At 37.1% G+C, this 23,611-nt stretch overlaps 2 protein-coding genes across 6 annotated transcripts; one reads left to right on the top strand and one right to left on the bottom strand.

The window, feature by feature from the left end:
* Positions 1 to 1,196: 1,196 nt before the first annotated feature.
* On the bottom strand, positions 1,197 to 8,157 carry stx16 (syntaxin 16). 4 transcript variants are annotated; one of them, XM_061042752.1, is made up of 9 exons: positions 7,716 to 8,157; positions 5,022 to 5,033; positions 4,805 to 4,912; positions 4,492 to 4,632; positions 4,113 to 4,275; positions 3,882 to 3,970; positions 3,404 to 3,547; positions 3,023 to 3,103; positions 1,197 to 2,709 (listed from the first exon to the last, which is right to left on the bottom strand). In XM_061042752.1, exons 1-9 carry the CDS (start codon positions 7,794 to 7,796, stop codon positions 2,608 to 2,610), a joined length of 921 nt encoding a protein of 306 aa, XP_060898735.1. In that variant the 5' UTR covers positions 7,797 to 8,157; the 3' UTR covers positions 1,197 to 2,607. The 4 variants fall into 4 exon arrangements, with proteins under 4 accessions (XP_060898735.1, XP_060898733.1, XP_060898734.1 ...); XM_061042750.1 differs by having other exon boundaries at positions 7,671 to 8,157; XM_061042751.1 differs by lacking the exon at positions 5,022 to 5,033 and having other exon boundaries at positions 7,671 to 8,157.
* A 3,351-nt stretch (positions 8,158 to 11,508) lies between these two features.
* On the top strand, positions 11,509 to 21,634 carry dgkab (diacylglycerol kinase, alpha b). 2 transcript variants are annotated; one of them, XM_061042754.1, is made up of 24 exons: positions 11,511 to 11,667; positions 12,437 to 12,518; positions 14,091 to 14,167; positions 14,459 to 14,603; positions 14,959 to 15,033; positions 15,124 to 15,173; positions 15,387 to 15,461; positions 15,712 to 15,828; positions 16,006 to 16,123; positions 16,315 to 16,403; positions 16,879 to 16,989; positions 17,068 to 17,166; positions 17,278 to 17,328; positions 17,951 to 18,024; positions 18,164 to 18,238; positions 18,323 to 18,408; positions 18,489 to 18,578; positions 18,662 to 18,822; positions 18,926 to 18,990; positions 19,084 to 19,174; positions 19,287 to 19,467; positions 19,621 to 19,741; positions 20,024 to 20,084; positions 20,297 to 21,634. In XM_061042754.1, exons 2-24 carry the CDS (start codon positions 12,446 to 12,448, stop codon positions 20,375 to 20,377), a joined length of 2,166 nt encoding a protein of 721 aa, XP_060898737.1. In that variant the 5' UTR covers positions 11,511 to 11,667; positions 12,437 to 12,445; the 3' UTR covers positions 20,378 to 21,634. The 2 variants fall into 2 exon arrangements, 1 of the variants encoding a protein (XP_060898737.1); XR_009673855.1 differs by lacking the exons at positions 20,024 to 20,084; positions 20,297 to 21,634 and having other exon boundaries at positions 11,509 to 11,667; positions 19,292 to 19,467.
* The last annotated feature ends 1,977 nt before the right edge of the window (positions 21,635 to 23,611 follow it).

The raw sequence follows: 23,611 nt of genomic DNA on the forward strand, positions 1-23,611 counted from the left end.
AATTGTTTTCCAATTAAATTCATTTCGTGTATTAATCATTGGCAGTGCTAAAAACTTTTATTGATTATTTTGTTATCAAAAGTAGAAAACTGGACTAATTTGATAAACGATGACAAAGAAAAGGAGCAAATCTAATTGTGAAGCAGAAAATAACTAGATGTTTGCTATTATTGCTGAATAGACTTAAAGGGATACTTCACCTATTTGCATTAAGCTTTGTATCTATTAGAAACCTGGTAGTATTTTTGAATGGTCGTGCATCCCGCCCTCATTTTCCCCTGAGATGGGAAATCTTTGTATTTCTGAGTCTTAAAAGGAGCTTCCAGTGACGCAAAAATCGTCATTTTGCGTCATCGGAAGCTGTTGCTGTTAGCAGGGTGAAACTTCAACGCTAGTTCCTCATATTTTCGACCACTGAAGCTACAGACCAATCACAGATCAGTGGGTGGGAACTCACTCCCAGAATCAAAACTTAACGTCCGCCATATTGCTTGGAAACTATGCTAACATGCTCTATGGAGAAAGCTGATAATGGTGAAAAAATATAAATATAGCGGCGAGATGGGGGGGTCACCGGTTCAAGTCCCGGCACGGACCAAGTCCGGAAATTGGTCTGGTAGCTGGAGAGGTGCCAGGCCACTTCCTGAGCACTGCTGAGGTGCCCTTGAGCAAGGCACCTAACCCCCCCCCCACCAGCTCAGGAGCGCCTGCTGTGGGCAGCCCCCTCACTCTGAGACCTCTTCATTAGTGCATGTCCATAGCATCCTGTTTGTGCATGTGTGTGTATTTCAGCCTATGTTTGTGTAGCATGTTAACTAGACAGAGTGTAAAAATGAATTTCCCCTCGCAGGATTAATAAAGTATAAATTATAAATTATTATTATTGTAAACGGCCTTATGTGTTGAAGTAAATATGTCTGTAAACCTGACCTTAGTGGGAGTGGCTTTGGCTCATGTGTCTTTCATCCACGAGCCAAAAAGACACTTTCTGCCTTTTCTCAGCCAAGTCACCAACTTCATAATTTATTATTCACATTTCTACATATATGACCCAATGTCAATACAGATTCATGTTTCAACGGGTGAAGTATCCCTTTAAATATCAAATACTTCATGTCATTTGTGGACAATCTTTTTTTTGTTTTCTTTTAGCTGTAATCCTATGTGAGGGCTGAAACTCCAAACAAGAAACACCATCATGTTCAAGGTTTATTTAAAAAAACAAAAACAAGTTGTCTCCTCATTCATTTTGTTTTCAAAACAAAACTTAAGAGTACCACAAGGAAATGATTTGTTTTCACACGCACAACTTCACATCAGTGACAAAGATGATTGAACAACAGAAGATTTGAGAATGGATATGTTTAAGAAAGCTCTTCTTTATAGAACACAAGAACATGTCAATCATTTCTGACACAGCCGACTAAAACCTACTGTATCTGATTTGGAGAAGAAAAAAAATACATATATATCATAATGCTGTCTTCATATGTCTGCTTGAGTTGGACTACATCACAGTTTTCTATGTGGAAAGGACAATACCATTAAGTTTGTACTACAGACACTCTTTACTCATCATACAGTAATTCTGTCTGATGCAGGACATCTCTGCACCTCTTGATTATTTGACGTTATTAAAAAATAAATAAATCTTTTCATCATACAGATGACAGTAGTATTACATCCATAACACAGCCACCTTCACCCTCAGGCCTTAATGTGCAAACTGCAAGAGTTTAAAAAGGTAGCACTTTATGCAAGGACCATGTGACACAAAACAACGTAGTTTTTTTTTTTTAAAGGAGCACTTGATGAAAAGTGCAGCAGATGTGACATTATTTTAAATGAAGAATAAGATAAGTGTTTACATCCTCCCCAGGCCAACAGTGGAGTTACAACAATCAATAAATACATTTGGGGGAGTTAAATCATAAAAAAAGAAATATGTGGTCCTCTATCTGAAGGAATATATTTGGTACTGAATGACGGTTCTATTTCTATCTGGGACTGTCCTTGTTTAAAAGTTTTACTCTTTCAAGGTAAAATACTGAGCCAGGACATAAATGTAATGTTAAGATGCATATTTCTGTTTCACAAACATTTGTTCTTGTCACAGCTTCCTCACAATAAAAACAAGATGTTTGGGATGATAGGGGACAGAAACGAGGCATTTTCACACGATTAATGTTACAGTTAGTGCTTAGAGTTCAAGCAGATAGAGCTCTGCTTTAGCATTTAAACATAGTGAGTGCATGTTTTATACACTACCAAGTTTTTTTTTCCTTTTGTTAAGACACCGTGTCAACATACTGTAAGTACAGTCCTACAAACTTCTGCCGCAGTCTCTTTGCAATTTGGTGTTTCAACTTTATAAAATAGCCAATAGATCAAACTGATTTTTTTTTTCATTTAAATAAACCACATAAGACCTCCACACAAACCAAAGTGCACCAGTAAAGAGATGTAGATTTCATATTATTCATTTCCAAGTGGGTATGAAAGGCAGATAGCTTTTTTTTTTCTCAGTAGAACAGAGAGCAAGTCCAAGTCCACACAGATGCACAACAAACACCCACACAGACAAACAAAAGCCAGAGGAATGCATCATTAAAACTTTGTTCCAAAAAGGATAATAATTAGAACAATGACTATGACAAAGAGAATCAAAATGACCAGCATCTTTCTGTTTTTCTTCTGATACTGTTCCGCCTGTAAAGGAACCAAAAAAAAAAGTTATTTACTGCATTTGACTTGCTCTCAATTTCATGCACAAAACATTAAGTGTCTAATTAACTTGCATAGTAATTCTTTGGTAACTAAGCGTTTGTGGATCCTGTTTCTTGTCTTGTATGGTATCATAATTGTGTGTGTTCAGCATGCTCAAAGTAACCTAGAAATTACACCACACATTTAATAATAATAATAACCAATCGAAACTGGAAATTGATTCCACTAAAAAGGTCCCCGTCACTGATTCAAACGAGTCCAAATCTGAATGTGAACATGAGCAATGTGTGTTTACCTTTTGTAACTGTTTAAGTCCATCTTCTGTTTTAACACAAGCCTGCTCCACATTGAAGTCAATTCTGTCAAGAACTGTGCCCTTGATGAGAAAAAGAAGAAAGTTCAGTAAGCAGATAAAGCTTTAATATGTAGATTTTAAACAACGGTAACATTAACCTTTGTATGCAGCAGTTTGCTGAAGTGTGACTCGTGACAATCTTTTGAGACTTAAATTGTTCTTATTTGTGAAATGAACGAGTCAGAAAGCTCTACATTCTGAAGTAATTGGGGATATGGAGACAAGTGTACTCTTGTAGGAGGAGGATAATTGGAGTCATACAGTGATTAGGAATCTATTATTTAATTCAGTGTGTGAGCAGGTCAGGGCAGCTTTAGATACCTGCTCCACCACCATTCCAGCCAAGTCTCGGAAAATCTCATTCAGATCCGAGATAGACTGCACTATTTGTCGGATCTCCTTCTCTCTTTCTTCAACCATAACCGAGTTCTCCTCGACCAGCATCAGCTGATCATCTGTGAAGCCCTGAAGGGAAGAAATAAAAAGTAGTTACTTTATACTTACACAAGTAATACTCTAAATGCTGAAACAGACCTAATTTAGCAGACACTGCTCAAAAACATTTTGCTGTTGTTGAATTAAAAAACAGTCAAAGTGGATACATTAACCCTAACACAATCATCCTGTGTTGCTCTTAGAAAGTATAAGCACTGAAACCATTTGTAGAGTTTCTTGCACATACTATTTCAGTGGTAAAGTTTGAAATGAGCATCATGTTTACCACTATTTAAACCACAGTTATATATCCTAAAATGCTCTTACTACACATGCTGATTTTTTTATGTAAACAATCAGATACCTTGTCATATATAGCTAAATCTTCATCTTCTTCCATAAGGGGCCCAGAGTCAAAAAAGTGCTTTGATCTCTCTTCACGATTCTTCATACCTGGAATGTAAACATAATTCATGCTTAGATAACATGAAAAAACTGGAATAGAAGAGCGTTGTGAGCTACTATCTTGATGGTACAAACATGAGAATCAAAGGAAGTGACTTTTTAGGAGGTACCACTTTGCTGTAGGTCTTACGTTTTAGGTAACCGGACTGTGTGTATCTGAAATTTGTGGACAGCTCCTGCAGACTTTGGGCTAGCGATGAGACCACGTTTCTCAAAAGCCTCTCCTCCTGCTCGGTGCAGTGACCACAACGAGACTGCAGACCCGTCACGGCTCTCTGGCATCGATGAAACATCTGCAAGAAAGAAAAAACAAAATGACATCATCAAGCAAAGACAAACCAAACGTTTCATTTTAAACTCTTCGACATGAAATATAGAGGTCCATAGACAGACAATCAGACGATGAGAAAACAGATACTTTATAATGACATTTGGAATCTTTGCTCAAGCAGGAACATCTTTCTACACACTGTTTATTGTTCTGTCTGTACACTGACAAATAACTGTACCTGTGTGATCTCCTGAGTAGTTATTTCTATTGCATGCTCCTCTTCAGTACTGTCATCAAGCGTAGGACGATTCATGTGCTTGTCATGAAGTATCGCCAGCTCCTTCATCTTCTGCCGAACCCGTGTGATTTCATATTGGATCTGGAGGGAAATATTGGCAATCAGAAGCTTCATGACTGTGTACAGATCTTACCAGGGTCATATATAAAAAATGGTACTAGTTAAAGAGTAGAGGAATTCAAATTGATGCCCTTCTAAGGTTTAAGTCTGGTAAGCAGAAATAATACACAACTGTATTCAAAGTGTTTGTTACCTCATCCACCCCCTCTATCCATTTTGGGGGCAGTTTCTTGGTGACTCCAATGGCAGCTTCAGGATCCAGACTGATCCCTGACACCAGGGCCATCCGATCATCAGCCAACTGAAAAACAAATGATTCTATTAAAACATTTTAAATGACGCTTTAATATGATGCTTAAAATATTTAATGCATCCCAAGTAATTGTACATCAAAAGGAAAGCAACAGTACCTCATCAAGCTCCTAATATGATTGGCAGAGAGCAGAGTGGTCCCATCCAACAGAGAACAAAGAAAAGAAGAGAGAGACAAAAGTAGCAGGAAGTGAGCCCCAGAAAACCAGCAACTGATACCAACATAAAAGTGCTTGTGAATCCAATCCCACCAATGATTACGGATTTTGAAGTGATAGTGGATATAAAATAAAGCATTGTTTAAAAAGAAATAATTCTCAGTTCATTTATCATTGTCCTATATTCACATTTGACCCTACCTACAACCTAATAATACTCATATGATGTAAGAAGCCATTAGAGTAAAGAGAGAGAGTAGATATGGTTGAGTCTCATGATCACCTACGACATATAAGTTTAACAAAAGGAAATGACGGCGTTCAGAAAATGTAAAGACAATGAAGTTGTCATGTCAGAGAATATTCAAAAGGCGAACATTTATAATGTTTTTTTATCTGTCAATAACCTTTATGTTGTATCTGTATCCTGATTAGCAGACAAATTATTTTAAACCTGAGTGTAGCAGCTTAAGTAAGCTGAATATTTTTCCTTCCAGTGGCAAACAAAATATATCTTTTTCATCCATTTTCTAACACTGCAGGTATATTACAGCCTGGTCATGTGTTTTTCATAGTGATTGCTCTGCTGTTGACTTAAATCAGAGTGATATCCTACGCTACAAAAAACCACGTTCATTATTTTAGTCTTCACTTTTTTTTAGCTTGACTGCTCTGAAAATACTCCTTGAATTCAAATTCATACATCAATTTTCAACCAATAAGTGAACCAATTTCTTCTCAGGGATATTGGTGGAATGTGCACAGATGTTTACATCAGCAGTGAATCACAGCACTGATCGAGAAAGCCTGACACAAAGACAACAGTAACAAATATTCTCTGAACACAAACTGTGCAATACAGGTAAGACATTAAGACATCAATCATTTTGCATGTAACATGTTATATTTATATTTAAACTGCATGACACACAATATGGTTTGTACTTGGAACGCTGTAAGAAATGTCCTGAAGGTGCTTTTTAGAATGCTGATTTATTCTGGTAAAAGGAGATTGTTTGCAAAAGCAGATTTTTTTTTCAAGTATTTTTTTCAAATAACTTTTAATTATTATCTTTAGGCCACTGAGCTCTGAACAAACTCTGCAGTATGATGGAGGTCTATTAGGTAAACATCTCTAAATCTGTGCAGTTACAGATGATGAGGCCTGCGATATATACAGAGCTAAAATTGAAGACAAAAAACCTCAGGTTACTGAGTGATGAATGAGTCTTGTGTTTGCGCTCAGAAGGTCAATTAGCAGACATTGTTTGAGCAGTTCATCAGCTGAAGACAGCAGCTGCTCTCTCAAAGCATGAGTCACTTGTTGAAAAAAAAAAGTTCTCAGCTCTGGAGTACCAGACCACAAAGCTGGCTTGTCTTAATCATACAGTGGATGCTGATACTCCGGATGTGAACCACAGCACTACCAATCTACAATATGTGTCACTCACAGAGATAAACTAAAAGTTTGTGTTCTTCCAGGAGTTAAGGTCGTTTAAAGGTCTACACCTGGTAAGTTATGGTTGTGATCTGTTAGTGGCATTTAAAGATCAGCGTTCCCTAGAGGGAAGTTTATCAGGAAAACATTCTAAGATTTAGGACAAGTTTTTGTTCACTTTGCTCAGTTGAAGAAATCAATATTTTCTTGTTCAAATGTTCACATGTGGGTGTGAATGGTCACACACAGCCTTCACCTGCTTGTCCAGCTGTGTATCCTGCACCTCGTCTGAAAACTTAGAAGTGTCACAGAGTTGGAGGAATCTATTTTGAATTTCTTCTGCTTTAGGAGGCTAAAAAGGAAATCTCTAATGTGAATATTCATATAAAAGGGTGAATGCATCCTATTTAATATACTAGAAATAAATCATTTTTTGGGTACAATTAGATACTCAGTCACAGAGGACAGTCTGCTCAGTTAGAGTTAAGATACTGACATGTGTATCAGGGAATTAAAAGTGAGTGAAGAGGGGTCTTTTGTTAAAATTAGATGTTTCACAGGAAAAACTTGCAGATTTGCATTCTTGGTTTTCATGTCTTTACAAGAGACAAACCCCTTAAGGATCATACGTCTTTCTGAATGGCAGGGAAACTTCTCAATGAACTACTCTCCTCTGTTTGTGACAAACAAATGAAACCATGTATTGGATGTCCTACAGTGCCAAACCAGCTAATTGGAAGAATCAACTACTGGTTTAAAAACAAAAACAGCTTGACTAGATGAACTTCCTCCATAAAGTCACTGCAAGGGAAAACAAACTGGAGTGTGAACACAAAACACCACTGACTTTAATCTAATTAATTGTATACAGTTATCTGAGAAAAGAGGAAGAGCAGACTATTATGTAGAAATATTGAACTAACTACAATTATCTATTAAGAGTTCAAAAATAACATGACAGCACATCCCCTTTTGACCCTCCTCCATCACCTCAGAGTCACATGAACCAGTCCTGTGGTGTACATAGAAAAGACTAAGAGAGATCTCCTGAGTAATGACTAACAGCTACTTAAACACACTTTTATCTAGCTAACACTGGCTATATGCAAACAAACACACAGTAAAATGTCAAAACGATGCAGACCACTCACCGCAGCATTGCTACGTGTACTCAGACGGGGGTCGTATGTACTCACTTGCTCAGCCAATATCTGCCGGTTTTGGATCGCATTGTTCCGCATTAACAAGAAGGCATCGGTCAGTCGCCTAGTGGCCATGACTGCCTTGTTAGAGATCTAAATTAGCGCTGGACTAAATGCGGATCAGGCAACGATTTGTCAAATTCTGTCCACTGCCACTGACCCGCAGCTAACACACCGCCAGCTTTAGCTTTAGCTTTGCCTGCGATGGTGACTGATGAGGAAAACTCACGACACAGCGCCTACAGTGGACAGCAAACGACCTTACTGATATTTATCTGCCAATCATCTCTTATGCTTATGTTAGAAAAGTGAAACATGACCGAGTGTTTCTTCTCAAATTATTGGATTAAACTGTAGATGAGTGACGTTTTTTTCGCTTTGGATAGCTACGGAAGTAGGAGAACGTAAACACCAGCGTAGCACTCTTCTTCTTCTTCCTCTACCCTTTTACTGCATCCGTCACCTGTAGCTCTTTATCGCCACCTACTGCCTCGGCATAAAGTCAGACCAATAAAGGATAGGATAGGATAATACTTTATTGATCCCCAGAGGGGAAATTCGGGCGTTGCAGCAGCACAGACAAGTAGCTCAAAATACACATTAAACAGAATAGATAAGATAAATAAAAATAAAAACAGGGGGTATATACAAGTACAAAATGAATGATGAAGTTAACTATGCAGGGAATTGAGACAGTATTTGCAGAGAATGACAAGATAAAGTGACAAGTGATGATTAAAGTGACTTGGTATGATAAACAGCAGCAAGTAATGTAAAACAGCAGAGAAGAGAGGCAGTGTTGTACCACAGTAATGCAGAGTGCCGTTATATAATATAATGTAGTATAATATAATATAATATAATATAATACAGTGCACAATATAGTGTAATATAATGAAATGTTATATAATATAGACTAATATAATAATAATATAATACAAAATATGTAGAATGTACAGTATATATGTATATATATATTGATGATAAATAATAATAATAATACAATAATACAATGTTAGTAATGATAATAATGAAGCAGGTCATGTGGTTAGTGTTTTATGGGGGTGAAGTTTAGTGTCCAGGACGTACTGTTATTGTTGTCATAGGCTGCTGTTATACAGTCTTATGGCAGTGGGCACAAAGGAGCGCCTGAAGCGCTCTGTTTTGCACCTGGGGGGGATGAGGCGTTGGCTGAAGGAGCTGCCCATCTGCCACAGCTCACCATGTAGAGGGTGAGAGGAGTTATCCAGGATGGATAAGATTTTGTCCTTCATCCTCCTCTCAGCCACTGACTCCAAAGTGTCCAGATCAAGACCCACTACAGAGCGGGCCTTCCTCACCAGCTTGTTCAGATTAAAATAGATTAAGAAATAGATTGCATTAGATTAAAATATTGTCTCCAAATATACATGTAGAAATACACTTATGATGACGTATGTTATATGCTAGCATATAGCCTATGAAATGACTTATTACTTAACTAAATACAGTTTCTTTTATTTACAAACCAAGTCGACGTTGGTGTTGTCAAGGACTCCAAGCGCTCTTGTAATCTCTTGCTATAGGCCTACTTAAATGCTGTCTTGTTTGTTATCATGTTTTTGTTTTTGTTCTTGTAAAGCCAAAGAAAATTATCCAAGTTGTGGAAAAATAAAGTCATATTCTATTCTTTTCAATTATATGTTTTTTCCACATTTGACATTTCAGGCAGTCCACAGTGAATGGTCATGCTCACAAACATTGTTGTACAAAATATTTTAACAATTTGCACTTTGATTAAACAAGATTATTCAATACAGAATATAAAATAGTATGGCTGTGAACAAGAACTGATAATGCATTTTTCAATAAAGAAGACTTTGAAGAATTATTACAATGCCTTGTATTTATCATTTGATTATTTGCAAAATATTTATCCATTGCATAAGGGTCAATTGGTCTTTTATCTACTCAATAGCCCTGCATCTTCATGGTCAATATTTTTCTTATTTATTTATTTATTTATTAGCACACATATAAGAATACATCTAATAGGATTAACAAAAAATATAAAAGATGTGTCAGGAGACATGTATGCATACACACACTCTTACACACATACATATAATAGAAAGATTGAAAATTTAACCCGCTATCAGCTAAACGAAACAGGCATTAATCTGTTAAGGTAGAGTGAATGAGTGAGTTGATAAATATATATATTCTTATGTTCTGTATATTTTTCCTAATTTCCTTGGATTAAGAGGTGTTCATTAAACTTTTGTTTTAGTTTACTGCTCGAGGGTTATTTATAGTACGCTATGTAAATGCAGCCCAAAGGTGCTTGACACGCATTAAAAGGTATCCAACGCTTTCAACACATAATCTTGGCTTTTGATTATTGAACCTTGAATTATAAAGCAGACAGACAGGCACTCATGCCTGAATCATGGTATGAACTGTTCTTAATGTGTAAACATTGCTGCTATGTTTTCTGTGTTATTGATTGCCTGAATGTTTTACACTGTTTTATGTATCTGGAGAGCATGAGGCCAATTTCCACCGCTGGTGGACAAGATTTATTATATTCTATCCTGTTACCTCCTCTGAATTAAACCTTTGAACTGCCAACCAGCCTGCGATTTGCAGTTGGAATTTTATCTCCTGTATATTTACACTCATTACCCAAGCACCTCTTATCTATATTGATTTATACTTTATGGTTCTTCACCCTCCCTTAAAGTAATACTTCACCCATTTGCTTTTAGCTTTGTATCATTAGAAACCTGGTAGTATTTTTGAATGGTCGTGCATCCCGCCCTCATTTTCCCCTGAGATGGGAAATCTTTGTATTTCTAAGTCTGAAAAGGAGCTTCCAGTGACGCAAAAATCGTCATTTTGCGTCATCGGAAGCTGTTGCGGTTAGCGGTGTGAAACTACAATGCTAGTTCCTCATATTTTCGACCACTGAAGCTACAGACCAATCACAGATCAGTGGGTGGGAACTCACTCCCAGAATCGAAACTGAACGGTCTTGTGTCTTGATTCTGGAAGAAATCTCGGAATCAGTTGAGGAACAGGCTTTATGTGTTGAAGTAAATATGTCTGTTAATGTTTTACTATATTTCTACTGCTATATTGTATATTTTGGAGAAACTGTAACGATCAAATTTCCCTCTGTATTTCTGATTCTGATTCTGATTCTGAACTAGAGGACCTTAGTGGGAGTAGCCGGCGGTGCTGTGCATTCTGGGATTTGGTGTCTTTCATCCACATGAGCCAAAAAGACACTTTCTGCCTTTTCTCGGCCAAGAAGGCACCAACATCAAAATTTATTTCACATTTCCACTACATATAAGACCCAATGTCAATACAGATTCATGTTTCAACAGGTGAAGTATCCCTTTAATTACATGTAATTGCCCCTGCTAGCTTGTTCAAGGTGTGTCAAACTATCCACCATGTTGTGTACACTTTGCTAATCTTACTAATGTCAATTTGCAAAAGTACTTCATTTTGAATTGAGAGCATCAGTGAAGACTTCTAGGAAGGACCGCCAAAAATGTTTTTTAAATAATGCTTTTCAGATCTTATAAACTCTTAAGTAATGTAGCCTAAATCAGTCATCCATCGCTTCATTCACATCAAGACTGGGAACCAGGAAGTCTAAAAGTCATTGACGTTTGGGGGTTTAAAGTAGTATTTAGTAGTGCTGATTTGTTGCTATCATAAATCCCACAGGTTCGCGTGCATGTATGTGTGTTTGAGTGCACACGCGCGAGGCAGTGCCACTTAAAGCTCCTCCTCCGCCCCTTCTTAATCCCTTCTATCCTCTAATACCGCGCGGCACACATTTACCCACAACCTCCAGCTGCTGTCATACAACATCAAAAAGTTCCGTATTGCAGAGCTCCGATTTGGGGACAGTTGAATGTTTACTCCTACTGAGGTCTGAGAAGACAGAAAGGTAAGTAAGGGTTCATATACTTCTTCCTGTCTGGACGAATGAACACCTGTCTGGCAACTACAGAGATAATGGGAGTGCAGTTCAGTTCAGTTTTACAGCTTAGTCGCCTTTTTAAAAGCTTGTGACATTATTGATGATTTCTGATCAGCTTGAGCTAAACTAAACATGATAAACTGATAATACTGATTGGAAATTACCATATTTAATTTGGGATTGCAGACTGGTAGAGCAAAGGTTTATTTGTATTTTATGTATTTCTCCACACAATCTATAGACCCATCTCTCCATGTATTTTATTATTTTTTGATGGTGGCAGGTTATTTTCAATTATTTGATCATCAAACTCTGTAGTCTCTTATGTTATTACAAGCAGCTCTATATTCATACTAGGCATTTCCATTTTAGAAACAACCACAACATTTCCACAAGTCTTTAAATGCAGCACACAAGGTGTAATTTCAACAGTGATTCCTAATTTCCTAGCATTTAACAGGTAAAGTGAAGTCCCAGACAGTCTAAAAACCTTGAAACAGACACTGTGCTTGATCAGTATCTATGGAGAGAAGAGTGTTTGACTTACTACTAGCATGTACAAGCCAAAGAATGAAGGCTAACCAGTTGTGAGTCACTGCCAAAACAGTGGCTGACCTGACACCCAATACACAAAGATATCTCCTTGTTGCTGGAGAATCTCTGGAGGTGAGCATCTCATCATGTGGTCTGCTCCTTCCTGACCTCTTGGTTGTGTGTCCTTTTTTTTTCCACTCAGCTGACTGGCATGGCCTCCTCTGATGACACTGAAGGGTCACTGACTGCTGTGGATTTCATCCAGCTGCAGCAGTACATGGAATGTAAGTTCCAGTTTTCACCCATTCACTTAATATAACAGTAGCTATCAGTGATATTACTGGCAGGTTGACAATGTGTGCAAATCATGAAAAGACCAGCTGAAGAGATGTTTTATGACGCTCATCCTTTCTCTAAGGGGTGCCTTTATATAAAATTAGAACTAAATAGCTTGACGATTTGTTGGAATGTAAATAAAGTTTTTTTTATTAAGTACATATTACACTTGTTAGTAGAGCCTGACTGATTAATCGACCAGCTGATAATATTGGCCAATATTCGCACATCGAGTGACTATCGGTATCGGCTAATTTTATTGCAGATATTTCTAGATTTATGTTCACCAGTCAATAGCATTTCATTTGAGTTTCATTTTATTAAACTATGAGAACTGTTTCACCAGCAGAGTGTGTTATATAGATTACAACAAGCAGTACTCTGTCAAGCGGTGATGCACTTACATGCACAGTTGCTTTCCACTTGAGTGACCATCTTGTCTACGTCGTACTCTATATATTTTCCACAAGTGTTTGATAACTGCATTTGAGGGATCAATGCAATAAATGTGTATATCTAAATCTATCTATCTCTACAGATCAAAGAAAGATATCGGCCGATATATCGGTATCAGATTTTTTTCTCTACCCAATATCAATATCGACCCAAAAACTCCATATCATTTGGGCCCTACATGTTACAATATTCTAATAATTTACTGTAATATAAAACAACCATGGTCAGATCTAACTTCTTCATTTTTTTAGAGGTACTGCATATTTTGAAAGCCATTAACTTGTTCATATTATTGCTCTGTGATTAAAAAAACATCAATACTAGTGTGAATATTGACATTTCTTACCAGATTTTTATAAATCCACATTTAATGGTTGAAAATGGCACAAAAGAGGAACAGTAGACAGCATCTCCTTTTTTTGAAAGTTAGCTCTGAATGTGATCAATTTCTTATATCTGACTGACTTTTATGTGTTTCCTGTCACTCTCAAACTTTAAAAGTTTCAAAATTCTCATAAAAGTGAAAGTAGTCACTAATCATTGTACACTGAGGCTGAGGGAGTTTGAAACGAGTGTTTCTCTGGAGGCTCATTCAGCGTCAACACGAAAACACAAACAACATCTCCTGATTGTAAGTGCATTTTTGCACCAGGGGATTTGAGCTGTGCAGTTTTTGATAGACTTGTTGACAGGAAACAAAAAGTACAGGGATCGGGCTAAAAATATTGCTGGGTACACTTAAAAGCTTTGAAAGGAATGAAATGGGTGTGTAAGCTTTTAGTGTTGGTGGGGGGAGAGACTTTGCACTGTTTGATAATGGACAGATGGATAATTACGCCTGCTTCTCTCCGGACCTGAACATTGCTGTGTGTTTCATCTGAAAGCAGATTTAATACCCTTTACGTCCATTTCAACAATTAGTGTTTGTCTCCTGTTTTTAGCACTCAGGACACATGTAATAAATGATCAAAGAAAATACACAAAGAACTGAATGGGTTACTAAGTTTAGATATTATTCTTTATCCATGTGCCACTCACTAGCCTCTTTTTCCCCCTCTTTGCAGACAGCAGTTTGAGGGTGAAAGATGTGATCAAGGAGTTCCATCCTGGGGGTCGACTGGCACAGCACAGCTTTAGAGAGGTAAGTTTTCTGGACAGGGGAACATGAGGTAACATTTGATTTATGAGGAGAGTAATTTCCTATTTCTTATGGAAGTGAAGTTTGATTATATGTCTCTTCTTTCCTGTAATTAGCTACAAATGACATAGTTTCTCTGGGAATCTGATTGTGATGATGTATTATCATTAAAAAAAAACTGTCCAGACATTACAGCTTCAGTGAAATAAAAGATCACCATAAATGCAAATGTTACCTCTTTCACTCAACTGACCTTTAGTCTGTTCTGATAATAGGTTTATTTTTTCTCCACAGTGCGTCGATGCAGTGGGCTTCTGTCTTTTTCTAAAGACCTACCTGGAAGTGGATGATTTACCTGCACATTTCTGCCAGCGCCTGTATCGGTATTTTCAACATGTAGATCTGGATGGGTCCTTAAAGAGCCCCCCCTATAAAGGAGGTACTTCAACTTTAAAGGTCCAATATACAAGTTTGGAGAATGTTTAGAGGAAAAACCCAGAGTTCTGCAGTCACAATCATCTTTGGGTGGGAATATACAACAGAATTTGGAAAAGAATAAGTGACAAGAAGAATTCCACAGAGTATTCCCCTTTGGACAATTTGTTTTATTGTTGATGTTTAACCTCATAGTTCTATATAAAATGAAAGAGGACCCTTCAAGAAGAGCGTTTGAGTTTAGTGCCACTGTTGCAATAACCAATCTGTTAAAAAAATACATGATTTTAGGTTTTAATGTTTGACTTTAGAAGTGAAATAAAGTTTCCTGGTTTGCTCAGAGTTTCCATTTCCTTCAGGTGGGGTCTTTCTTCGTGATGTGTCCTGTTACTTCACAGTGCTGGAGGAGGGACAGCCCCGGGAGAAGCTTGAATGTTGGTGTCATTACTTTTGAATATTTGTTGACATGTTAAATACATTGAAATTGCATTTAATGAACATTCATTAATGATTTATCTTTGTAGTTACTTTCAAGCTTTACGACAAAGATTGCAACAAGCTCCTGGACAGCTCTGTAAGTGAATCTGCGTCATCGACAAGTTGTTCTTATTGATCTCTTTGTTTCTGTCAAATCTGGGTTAATGGACTTGTATAGCTATTTTAACTGAGTGGTTGGTTTTGAATGTATTTTAAATAGTCAGCATTCACACTATTTTGCACATTTATAAAGACAGATAAGGTCTTATCAAATCCGCTGAGCGTGTAATCCATGTTGTCTCTCCTCTAGGAGGTGGATCGTATTATCACCCAGATGATGCGAGCCGCTAATTACCTAGGCTGGGATGTGACTGAACTCAGACCAGTATGAAAAGTCTCATTTGATATCTTTTTTCAGATGGTTATGCGTGTGCATTTATTAGATTTTTTATTCTACCATGAAATTATTTGCTCCTGTAAAAAACGAAAGTCTTCATGTGGTGTGTGATTTATCGATAGTTTGGAAAAGTATTGCAGCTTGTTTGAAATTGACAGATAGCTTCATAACAGCAGCTGAGAGTTATAAAAGAAGTAAGATGATAAAAGCTGAGTCAGTGTTTTTTGTAATTGGACAGGTGCTGAAAGACATGATGACAGCCATAGATGTGGATGACAGTGGGACTGTCACTCTGGAGGAGTGGGTGAAGGGGGGCATGAACAATGTACCTCTACTGGTTCTACTTGGACTGAAGGTGACACAGCAAACATTCAACACTAAACCACACTGCAATTTCTCTCATCATCTTCTGTTTTGTTTATGTTTTAACCCAACTGCAAATGTTACCTCAAAGTCAAAGTGTAGCATTTATAGTGTGATCATAATTTTTTCTTGTATTTAGTAATTATTTTAGTTGTGCCCTCACTCACAGATGACAGAGAGGGACGGGCAGCATATCTGGAGGATGAAGCACTTTAACAAGCCGACATACTGCAGCGTGTGTCAGAACATGCTGCTCGGCGTCGGGAAGCAGGGACTCTGCTGCACCTGTAAGAGCTCACAGCTGCCAGCAGGGGGCAGCCAAGCACCTCACACAGTACAAATATAGATATAGATTTTTACCGTCCATTATTTTCAGTGACACCGCACAAATGATGAAGACATGTCTATTCATTGCAACAGAATAAAGTGACTTAGGGGAAAGAGGCTTTGTCTTGACCCTCCTGTTTTTTCTTTGCAGGTTGCAAGTACACCGTCCACAGTCAGTGTGCAAACAAAAATCCTGAACCCTGCGCGCGGACATTTGTCAAATCTAAACAAGAGATTAATGTAAGGAGTACATCAACCCGTTTAATTTAATTTTCTTTCATTTGTTGTTCTGTTTTTCTTCAAACTAATAGTTACATTTATAAGGAGCCATTGAGTTTTATATTAATAATGGATGACTGGTGATCTAATAAATCACAGAAAAAGTCCATAACAAACCATGCATAATTCCATACCATGCCTCACAATACCTAACTTTCCTTACTCTGTCCTAAGCAGCCTGCTGGAGACCTCACTTATTGAAACTTAAGATTGTAACTTTTAAAATCATGCAACAAATATACATACAAATGTTTTGAAAAGGCTCGGGAATTTCCTGAAACAGTTAAGCCCAAAATTGTGTCTTTGTTTTTAAGTTATGGATCACGGTCTGCTCTGTACATCTTCTCTATTTCCAAGATTTGCATTAGTGTAAACAAGATAATGTTGCATCACACCTTTTCCTCCACCTCTTTGTGTCTGCTCTTCTGTTTCTCAGGTACCTTCTCATGACTGGATCCGAGCAGACTGCAACTCCACAAAGTGTCAGGTCTGCCACAAGAAGATCAAAACTTTAGCCGGGAGGCGTTGTGTGTGGTGCCATGATATGGTGAGGACTGTTTTTTTCTTAACTCTAATACAGAGAAGATCTTTTTCCTGTGCTCACAGAGTCTTGTCTCGTTTGAAGCGTCACGATGACTGTGTTTTCACTGGTACATCGTCCTGTGACTGTGGACCACAGAGGGATCACATACTGCCTCCATGGGCTATATACGCCGTCTCAAAAGTAAAAAATAAACAATATACAGCCAACACTATTTACACAAACAATATACATTTGGCTTTTTAAAGATTATAATTTGTTAATGGTCGGTTTGTTTTGTTTTTTATCCTGCAGGAGGAGGACAGCAACTTGTTGAACGTCACCCCTGACGGTCACGTCCTGCAGGTTTGTTTTCATCAAATCCTCCCAACACTTCATTCTTCAGCTGTCCCATTCATGTTTTCTCTGCAATGTCCTGTCTGCTCCAGCTACCATATTCATACCATTAGAATCTCCAATTTGAGTGATTCTTCATGACTTTCATGCAATGACAATAAAACCTGTAGCTTACTGAATTTATACACAAGATGTACATTAAAGCGCTGCTGCTCGTTTCCTGTTATCTAATGAATGAATGAAGAAGAATATTTGATAAATATTCACTGCACTTATTTTTCAGTTATATATTTCTGAAATCTAGAAAATTCTTCAGTAACTATTTGTTTTCTATCAGTGTTGAAATAAAAGAAAAATACATGTTGCAAGAAATGAAACACACCTGAATCTTTTATGGTAATGTGTAAACAAAGACTATTTTCTTTCAAATAAAACGGGTAAAAAGAAGCTAAATCTTCTGTTTTACGGCAGCAGATGTTTGTAGGATGCCTCCTCATAAATGGTTGTCATTTAAACCTGCAGATTAGCTTGACTGACAGCTTGATCCATATACTGTATCTTTACATATCTTTTTTCTGATACATGACACATAATCCATCAGATCTTAATCTGTTTTTGAATCTTTCTTCAGATTCATCCAATTCCTGACACCCACCCACTGCTGGTGTTTGTAAACCCAAAAAGTGGAGGGAAGCAGGGTGAACGGTAGGAAACCAAAGCACTAGATATGTTTGTGTCTTTATTACTACCACTATTGAAAGAGTACTCTATTTTAGAATTTGACTTTTGCTTGTTTCACTTGTTATCTGGATTTTTAACTGGCGTTTCTCTGTGTTTTTCACAGAGTACTCAGGAAGTTCCAGTACCTGCTGAATCCACGTCAGGTGTACAACCTGTCCAATGGAGGCCCTACACCAGGGTACAGTCTACTTAAAACACTTAGGGACATACTGTCTTGGTTTTGTTTGAGTTCTTCACATTAATGTTGTCTTTGTTTCTTCAGACTCCACTTCTTTCGCAATCTACACGAGTACAGGATCCTGGTGTGTGGAGGAGACGGCACGGTCGGGTGGCTGCTGGATGCTATAGGTGCTGTATGTCTCTCGAGGTTTCTGAAAAGTAAATTGTGACAAATAATCTCTAAAGCTATATTGTTGCTGTGGTTTCAGACAAAGCAGACCTGCAGGTGCATCCTCCTGTAGCTGTCCTGCCTCTGGGCACAGGGAATGATATGGCTCGCTGCCTACGCTGGGGAGGAGGTAACACCTTACCTCTACTAAAACTGAAGCATCAGAGCCGTATGTTTTACACATTTTCACCAACTTTTGTTATCCTATGAAAGGCTACGAGGGCTCAGACCTGAGAGAAACCCTGAAGGAGATCGAAGCCAGCCAGTTGATTCAAATGGACCGCTGGAGCATCCAGGTGATACCAGATGACCCCCAGGAGGCCGGAGACCCTGTGCCCTACGAGATCATCAACAACTACTTCTCTATTGGAGTGGTGAATCACTGTCATATCAACAGGATTATGCACAACGCGACATTGTTTTTTATAATCTTTCCTAAATAACTTTATATGATTGTGTTTCTTTTCATGCGAGTAGGACGCCTCTATTGCTCATCGTTTCCACTCCATGAGAGAGAAACACCCCCAGAGGTTCAACAGCAGGTGAGGATTTGCAGAACTGTTTGAATGAAAGGTGAGAAAGTGAAACATCTATTTTTGTCTCCATTAAGTTTCTTGTTCTCTGATGTTTTTAAGAATGAAGAACAAACTTTGGTATTTTGAGTTTGCTACCTCTGAGACCATCTCTTCCTCCTGCAAGAGGCTGAAGGACTGTCTCACAATTGAGGTAACAGATTCTAACACGGTCCTGTAGCTGTGGTATCAAAACTAACCATATTTCATCAGTAAATTTGCTTAGGTCCAGTTCTTTATATGGCTTGTTTCTTATCCTCCACCAGTGCAGTGGGAGAAGTTTGGACCTGAGCAGCATGTCTCTGGAGGGCATAGCTGTCCTCAACATACCCAGCATGCATGGTGGCTCCAACCTGTGGGGCGAGTCCAAGAAGCCTGACAGTGGGACAGAGGTGGAGCACAGTGACGTCATCACTGACCATGAACTTCTTAAAACTATCCCACAAGGTGAGACTGGATGGATGAGTTTTCATTTATACATTACAACACAATACAAAATATATTCTCTAGCTGCCATCATCCTTCTCCTGTTTGTTGTTTTTATCTTTTAAAAACTCGTTGAACTTGATCTATGTGTAAGTGCATGTTGTCACTCTGCAGATATGAGTGATAAGCGTTTGGAGGTGGTGGGGCTGGAAGGAGTAATCGAGATGGGACAGATCTACACTGGACTGAAAAGTGCTGGACACAGACTGGCACAGACTTCACAAATCACCATCAGGTGTTTATTCTCACCTGAAGAAATAACAACAGATGATATAATAGAGCTGAAGATAACAACAACACATAATACAAGATCAAAAACAAACGTCAAAAATGTTGGCTTAGCTAAAAAGTATTATGTAAAATGTTTGGCTTTTGTTTTGTATTGATCCTCTTGTTAAGAGACCCTTTGTATTTGGTCTCCCTCCATGCTGTTGTGTTTAAACAAATACAATCCGTACAAAACAGTATGATTAGTACTTTACAATTACATATAATTTACTCTCTTCCCTGTTTGCAGGACAATCAAAGCCCTGCCCATGCAAATCGATGGGGAGCCCTGGATGCAGCCTCCATGTACTGTAAGTGTCATTGACCAAACAAATTCAGTTCTAATAATCACGACATGACATATTCAAATAGAACACCCTATTACCTTTTGTTGAACAGACTGATGTTTTTGGGGATCTTGTAAATGGCAGTTATAAATGTAGACATTTAATTTTCTATCTTTTTAACACAAATTCACTCATGTTTTTTTTTTTTTTTTTTTTTTTTTTTTTTTAAATCATAGATCCACATAACCCACAAGAACCAAGCTCAAATGCTGATGGCTGCACCAGCGAAATCGTCTGGCTTCTTTCACCTCAAATAGATTTACATTTCCACTTCATCCTTCAGTTTGCTGAGCATCCCAACAGACCAGGCGGACTCTATTGTTAAAAATGCTGCAGTATTACAAACAGGAAGTCCATCATGCAGTGTTCAACTCTGTGCTTACACCATAAGGTGTTTTTATGTATGTCTATTTTTTGCTCCTGTTCCCTTACAAAGTACAGACAGCTTGCACTTGTGCAGAGAACAAATTAAAAGTGCAACTGATTGCTGTGTGCCAATTTAAATGTGATTGATTCATTTTGTTTGTATACTAAAGTGCTGAGCATGTTATTTTACCTTTAGCACAGGGCGAGTTGTGTTGTGACTGCTTTTTATCCTCGGTTTATCTAATTACAGAATTGATTAGTTGAGTTTTGTGAATGTTTCCTGATGCAGTAAATAATGAACTGGCTTTGTTTAGCCTTTAGAAGTTCACTGTGTTCATCATCACTATCTTACCAGTCTTTCTCATGTCTTTTACTGTCACTGTTCATCAACCCAAAAGAATACTACATCATGTATTTGTATCATTGTTTCTAGGGACTCAGTGTTGAAGAAATAATGTGAGAAACACTTGATTAAATGTGACAGTGTGCTAAAAGATTTTACTTTGAAAGTACTGAATAGCTTTCTTAAATTTATCAAGTTTAGTATAAAACAGCTTTCCATTGATTTTCATAAATTATGATGCTTTGGAAAGAAAAATGTAAGTTTCATTACACCTGACTTACGATTTAAGTATTTACATTATGTATGTAACAGGACTCCCTCAGTCTTCAACCTTCTCAACATAGTTAGAACATACACAGAAACTTTATATATTCAAATAATACTAATTATGAAATCATTCAAAATATATTACACATACTTTGAGGCTGGAGAGGAAGCAAAGAAAAGGCTGAGGTAAAGCTTTTCTCAGTGACATCTATTATGTGATCTCAGTCTTCAGCAGCCTGTATTGTGTTGAATATTAATTGTACTTCCTGTGCATATACATGATGTAGGATAATGTATTATCTTTATGCTGATTTGTGTTGTTGTCATGTCTTGTTACGGGCGGATAATGGAGTTGTGTTTGAGTTTATTGTATTTTAAGAGCTTTTACTGTCTGCAGTACAATGGAATGAACAGACATTTACCATAAGGCATCTCAGTATTTATTATGCAGCTTATAAAAAACAAATCTTTAACTGTTACTTTTAACTTGAGGCAATCTCAAAATGTAATAAAGTTCATTCACAAATGTTTTAATGTACTCTATCTTACATCAAAAAGTGTCCTACCATTCTTAGTTTTCATTAAGAGGTTAAACATTTATATAAAGAGGAGAGGAGAGATAGAAATATATTTTCAAAGGAATACATTGCATGTAATATTTTAGATATAAACTCTGGATGGACATGTTCTGTTCAGTGTTGCCAAAGCAAGGATACATTCATTATGTTAATTTTCTCTAAAATCTCATTTTACAAATAGGTTTTATTTTCATCTGAATAAAAAATCTGCCACATGAAAACATAATGTATTGATGCAAATGTATACAAGATGGAACTTTTGCTTTAGGTGCACAAGTGGCCAATATCACCAAATGGAGTTGCAGTGCAGTAAAAATAAACTAAACCTACAAAATTATGAACAACAAAATATGCTTTAATTAATAAAGTAACAGTGCTCATATACAAATATCTATATCAGAATACTAATTACTATTTTATGAGACTACACTGCTGTTATATACATCATTTGTAGATTAGATAATCTGAATCTGTAATGTTACACTTATTCTGTCAAATAAAAGTAACAGGTCAAAGAAAAATATGCATTAGAGATTTAATGGAGTAGCATAAAATGTTAATACTCAAGTTTCGTAAAAAGTAAATTAAAAAAAGGGTAAGAGAGTATAATAAATAAGTGTTAAATTTGAGACTTTCAGCTGATGTGTATTCATAGGAATACAAAATTTCTTCCTCCAAAAAACAGAAAAACACAAATGTCATGATTTAACCAGTCAGATGTGCTTATTTTAACAATCAATGTAAGTGTATCTTCATGTAGAGTATGTGTGTACTACGTGCCTTTGTGCTATTGCATGACTGAAGGAGATAGAATGGAGATGTGCAGTCTAGTTTGTTATTTCATACAGTTATCAACACAACATGGTGCTTAAATACCTGTGATGAACTCCATCAGCTCCTGGCAGGCCTGCACCATCTCCCATCATCTAAAAAAAAACACAGCAGCCTCTCACCCTGCATGATCCCTCTTTCATTCTGCAAAAAGGAAACCAGATCTTTCCCAAAAACATCCCCAGAGAGGGTTCAAGTGTTAGTGTGTTTTTTCTTTGCGGTAGTTGTGGAAAACTTGTGACATAAGGGGTATTACTTGCGGCTAAAATTGATGCTGACAGATGGACACCTGCAGCTGTGACATCCATAGTGTAAATTGTCAGATGATGGCATTACAATGTGACATGGTTTCTTATTCTAAGGCTCTTGAAATAAAATCTTAAGTTGTTGTTATTGTTGTCTTGTTTGTCGTTTTGGCTGTTCTTAGACTGTCCTTACTAGCAATAGTAAAGACAAAGGCTATGTGGTGGTACAGCTTGTAGAACTTATTATGTAAAAATAAGTTAATGAGATGTGCATATCTGGGTTAGAAGGACTTATGTAATGACAGATTTTTTTTATTTTGATGAAGATACTATATATATATATATATATATATATATATATATATAAATGGAAATTTATCAAATTAAAATGTTAGCCGAAAGACTAAAGGCCACAGAAGAAGCAGAGTATAGTTTTCTGGCACAGCTTCACCGACTGCAAAGGTGCATGGAGTCTAAGTATGAATATCAATTATATTAACTTGACATAATAAAGTTAATAAAATGTATCTTCATACTAGATACATGTAGAGGATCCAAAGTGTTCAATATCAAACACATCATAAAATAATGTGAATGGATAATTAGATGAACCAAAACAGAAACAATAAAAAGACAATAATTGATCTTAATCATGAAACTTTAAGTTCAATAATGTTTTGTTTTTAAACATCCCAAAACACAAACTTTAATATTAAACAACTTAGTTCTCCATAATTTATGGGTAAATGTATAAAATCACTGAATATTTACCATTTAGAGAGATAGAGGGTACTGATTTCCACCTTAGCCTCCGTGAATTCAGTAGGTCTATCTTAAAAAAAAAAAAAAAACATGTTTCAT

This window comes from Labrus mixtus, chromosome 7 (genome assembly GCF_963584025.1).
Source record: "Labrus mixtus chromosome 7, fLabMix1.1, whole genome shotgun sequence".
NCBI classification, from domain to species: Eukaryota; Metazoa; Chordata; class Actinopteri; order Labriformes; family Labridae; genus Labrus; species Labrus mixtus.

What these genes read in the sequence shown, in the direction of transcription:
- stx16 (XM_061042750.1), bottom strand. Translation starts at nt 7,796, where the DNA reads ATGGCCACTAGGCGACTGACCGATGCCTTCTTGTTAATGCGGAACAAT. An exon ending in GGATAGAGGGGGTGGATGAG is followed by an intron (nt 4,633 to 4,804) that starts GTAACAAACACT and finishes ATTTCCCTCCAG; the next exon opens with ATCCAATATGAAATCACACG. An exon ending in CTACTCAGGAGATCACACAG is followed by an intron (nt 4,276 to 4,491) that starts GTACAGTTATTT and finishes TCTTTCTTGCAG; the next exon opens with ATGTTTCATCGATGCCAGAG.
- dgkab (XM_061042754.1), top strand. Translation starts at nt 12,446, where the DNA reads ATGGCCTCCTCTGATGACACTGAAGGGTCACTGACTGCTGTGGATTTC. An exon ending in CACAGCACAGCTTTAGAGAG is followed by an intron (nt 14,168 to 14,458) that starts GTAAGTTTTCTG and finishes TTTTCTCCACAG; the next exon opens with TGCGTCGATGCAGTGGGCTT. An exon ending in GGAGGGAAGCAGGGTGAACG is followed by an intron (nt 18,025 to 18,163) that starts GTAGGAAACCAA and finishes TGTTTTTCACAG; the next exon opens with AGTACTCAGGAAGTTCCAGT.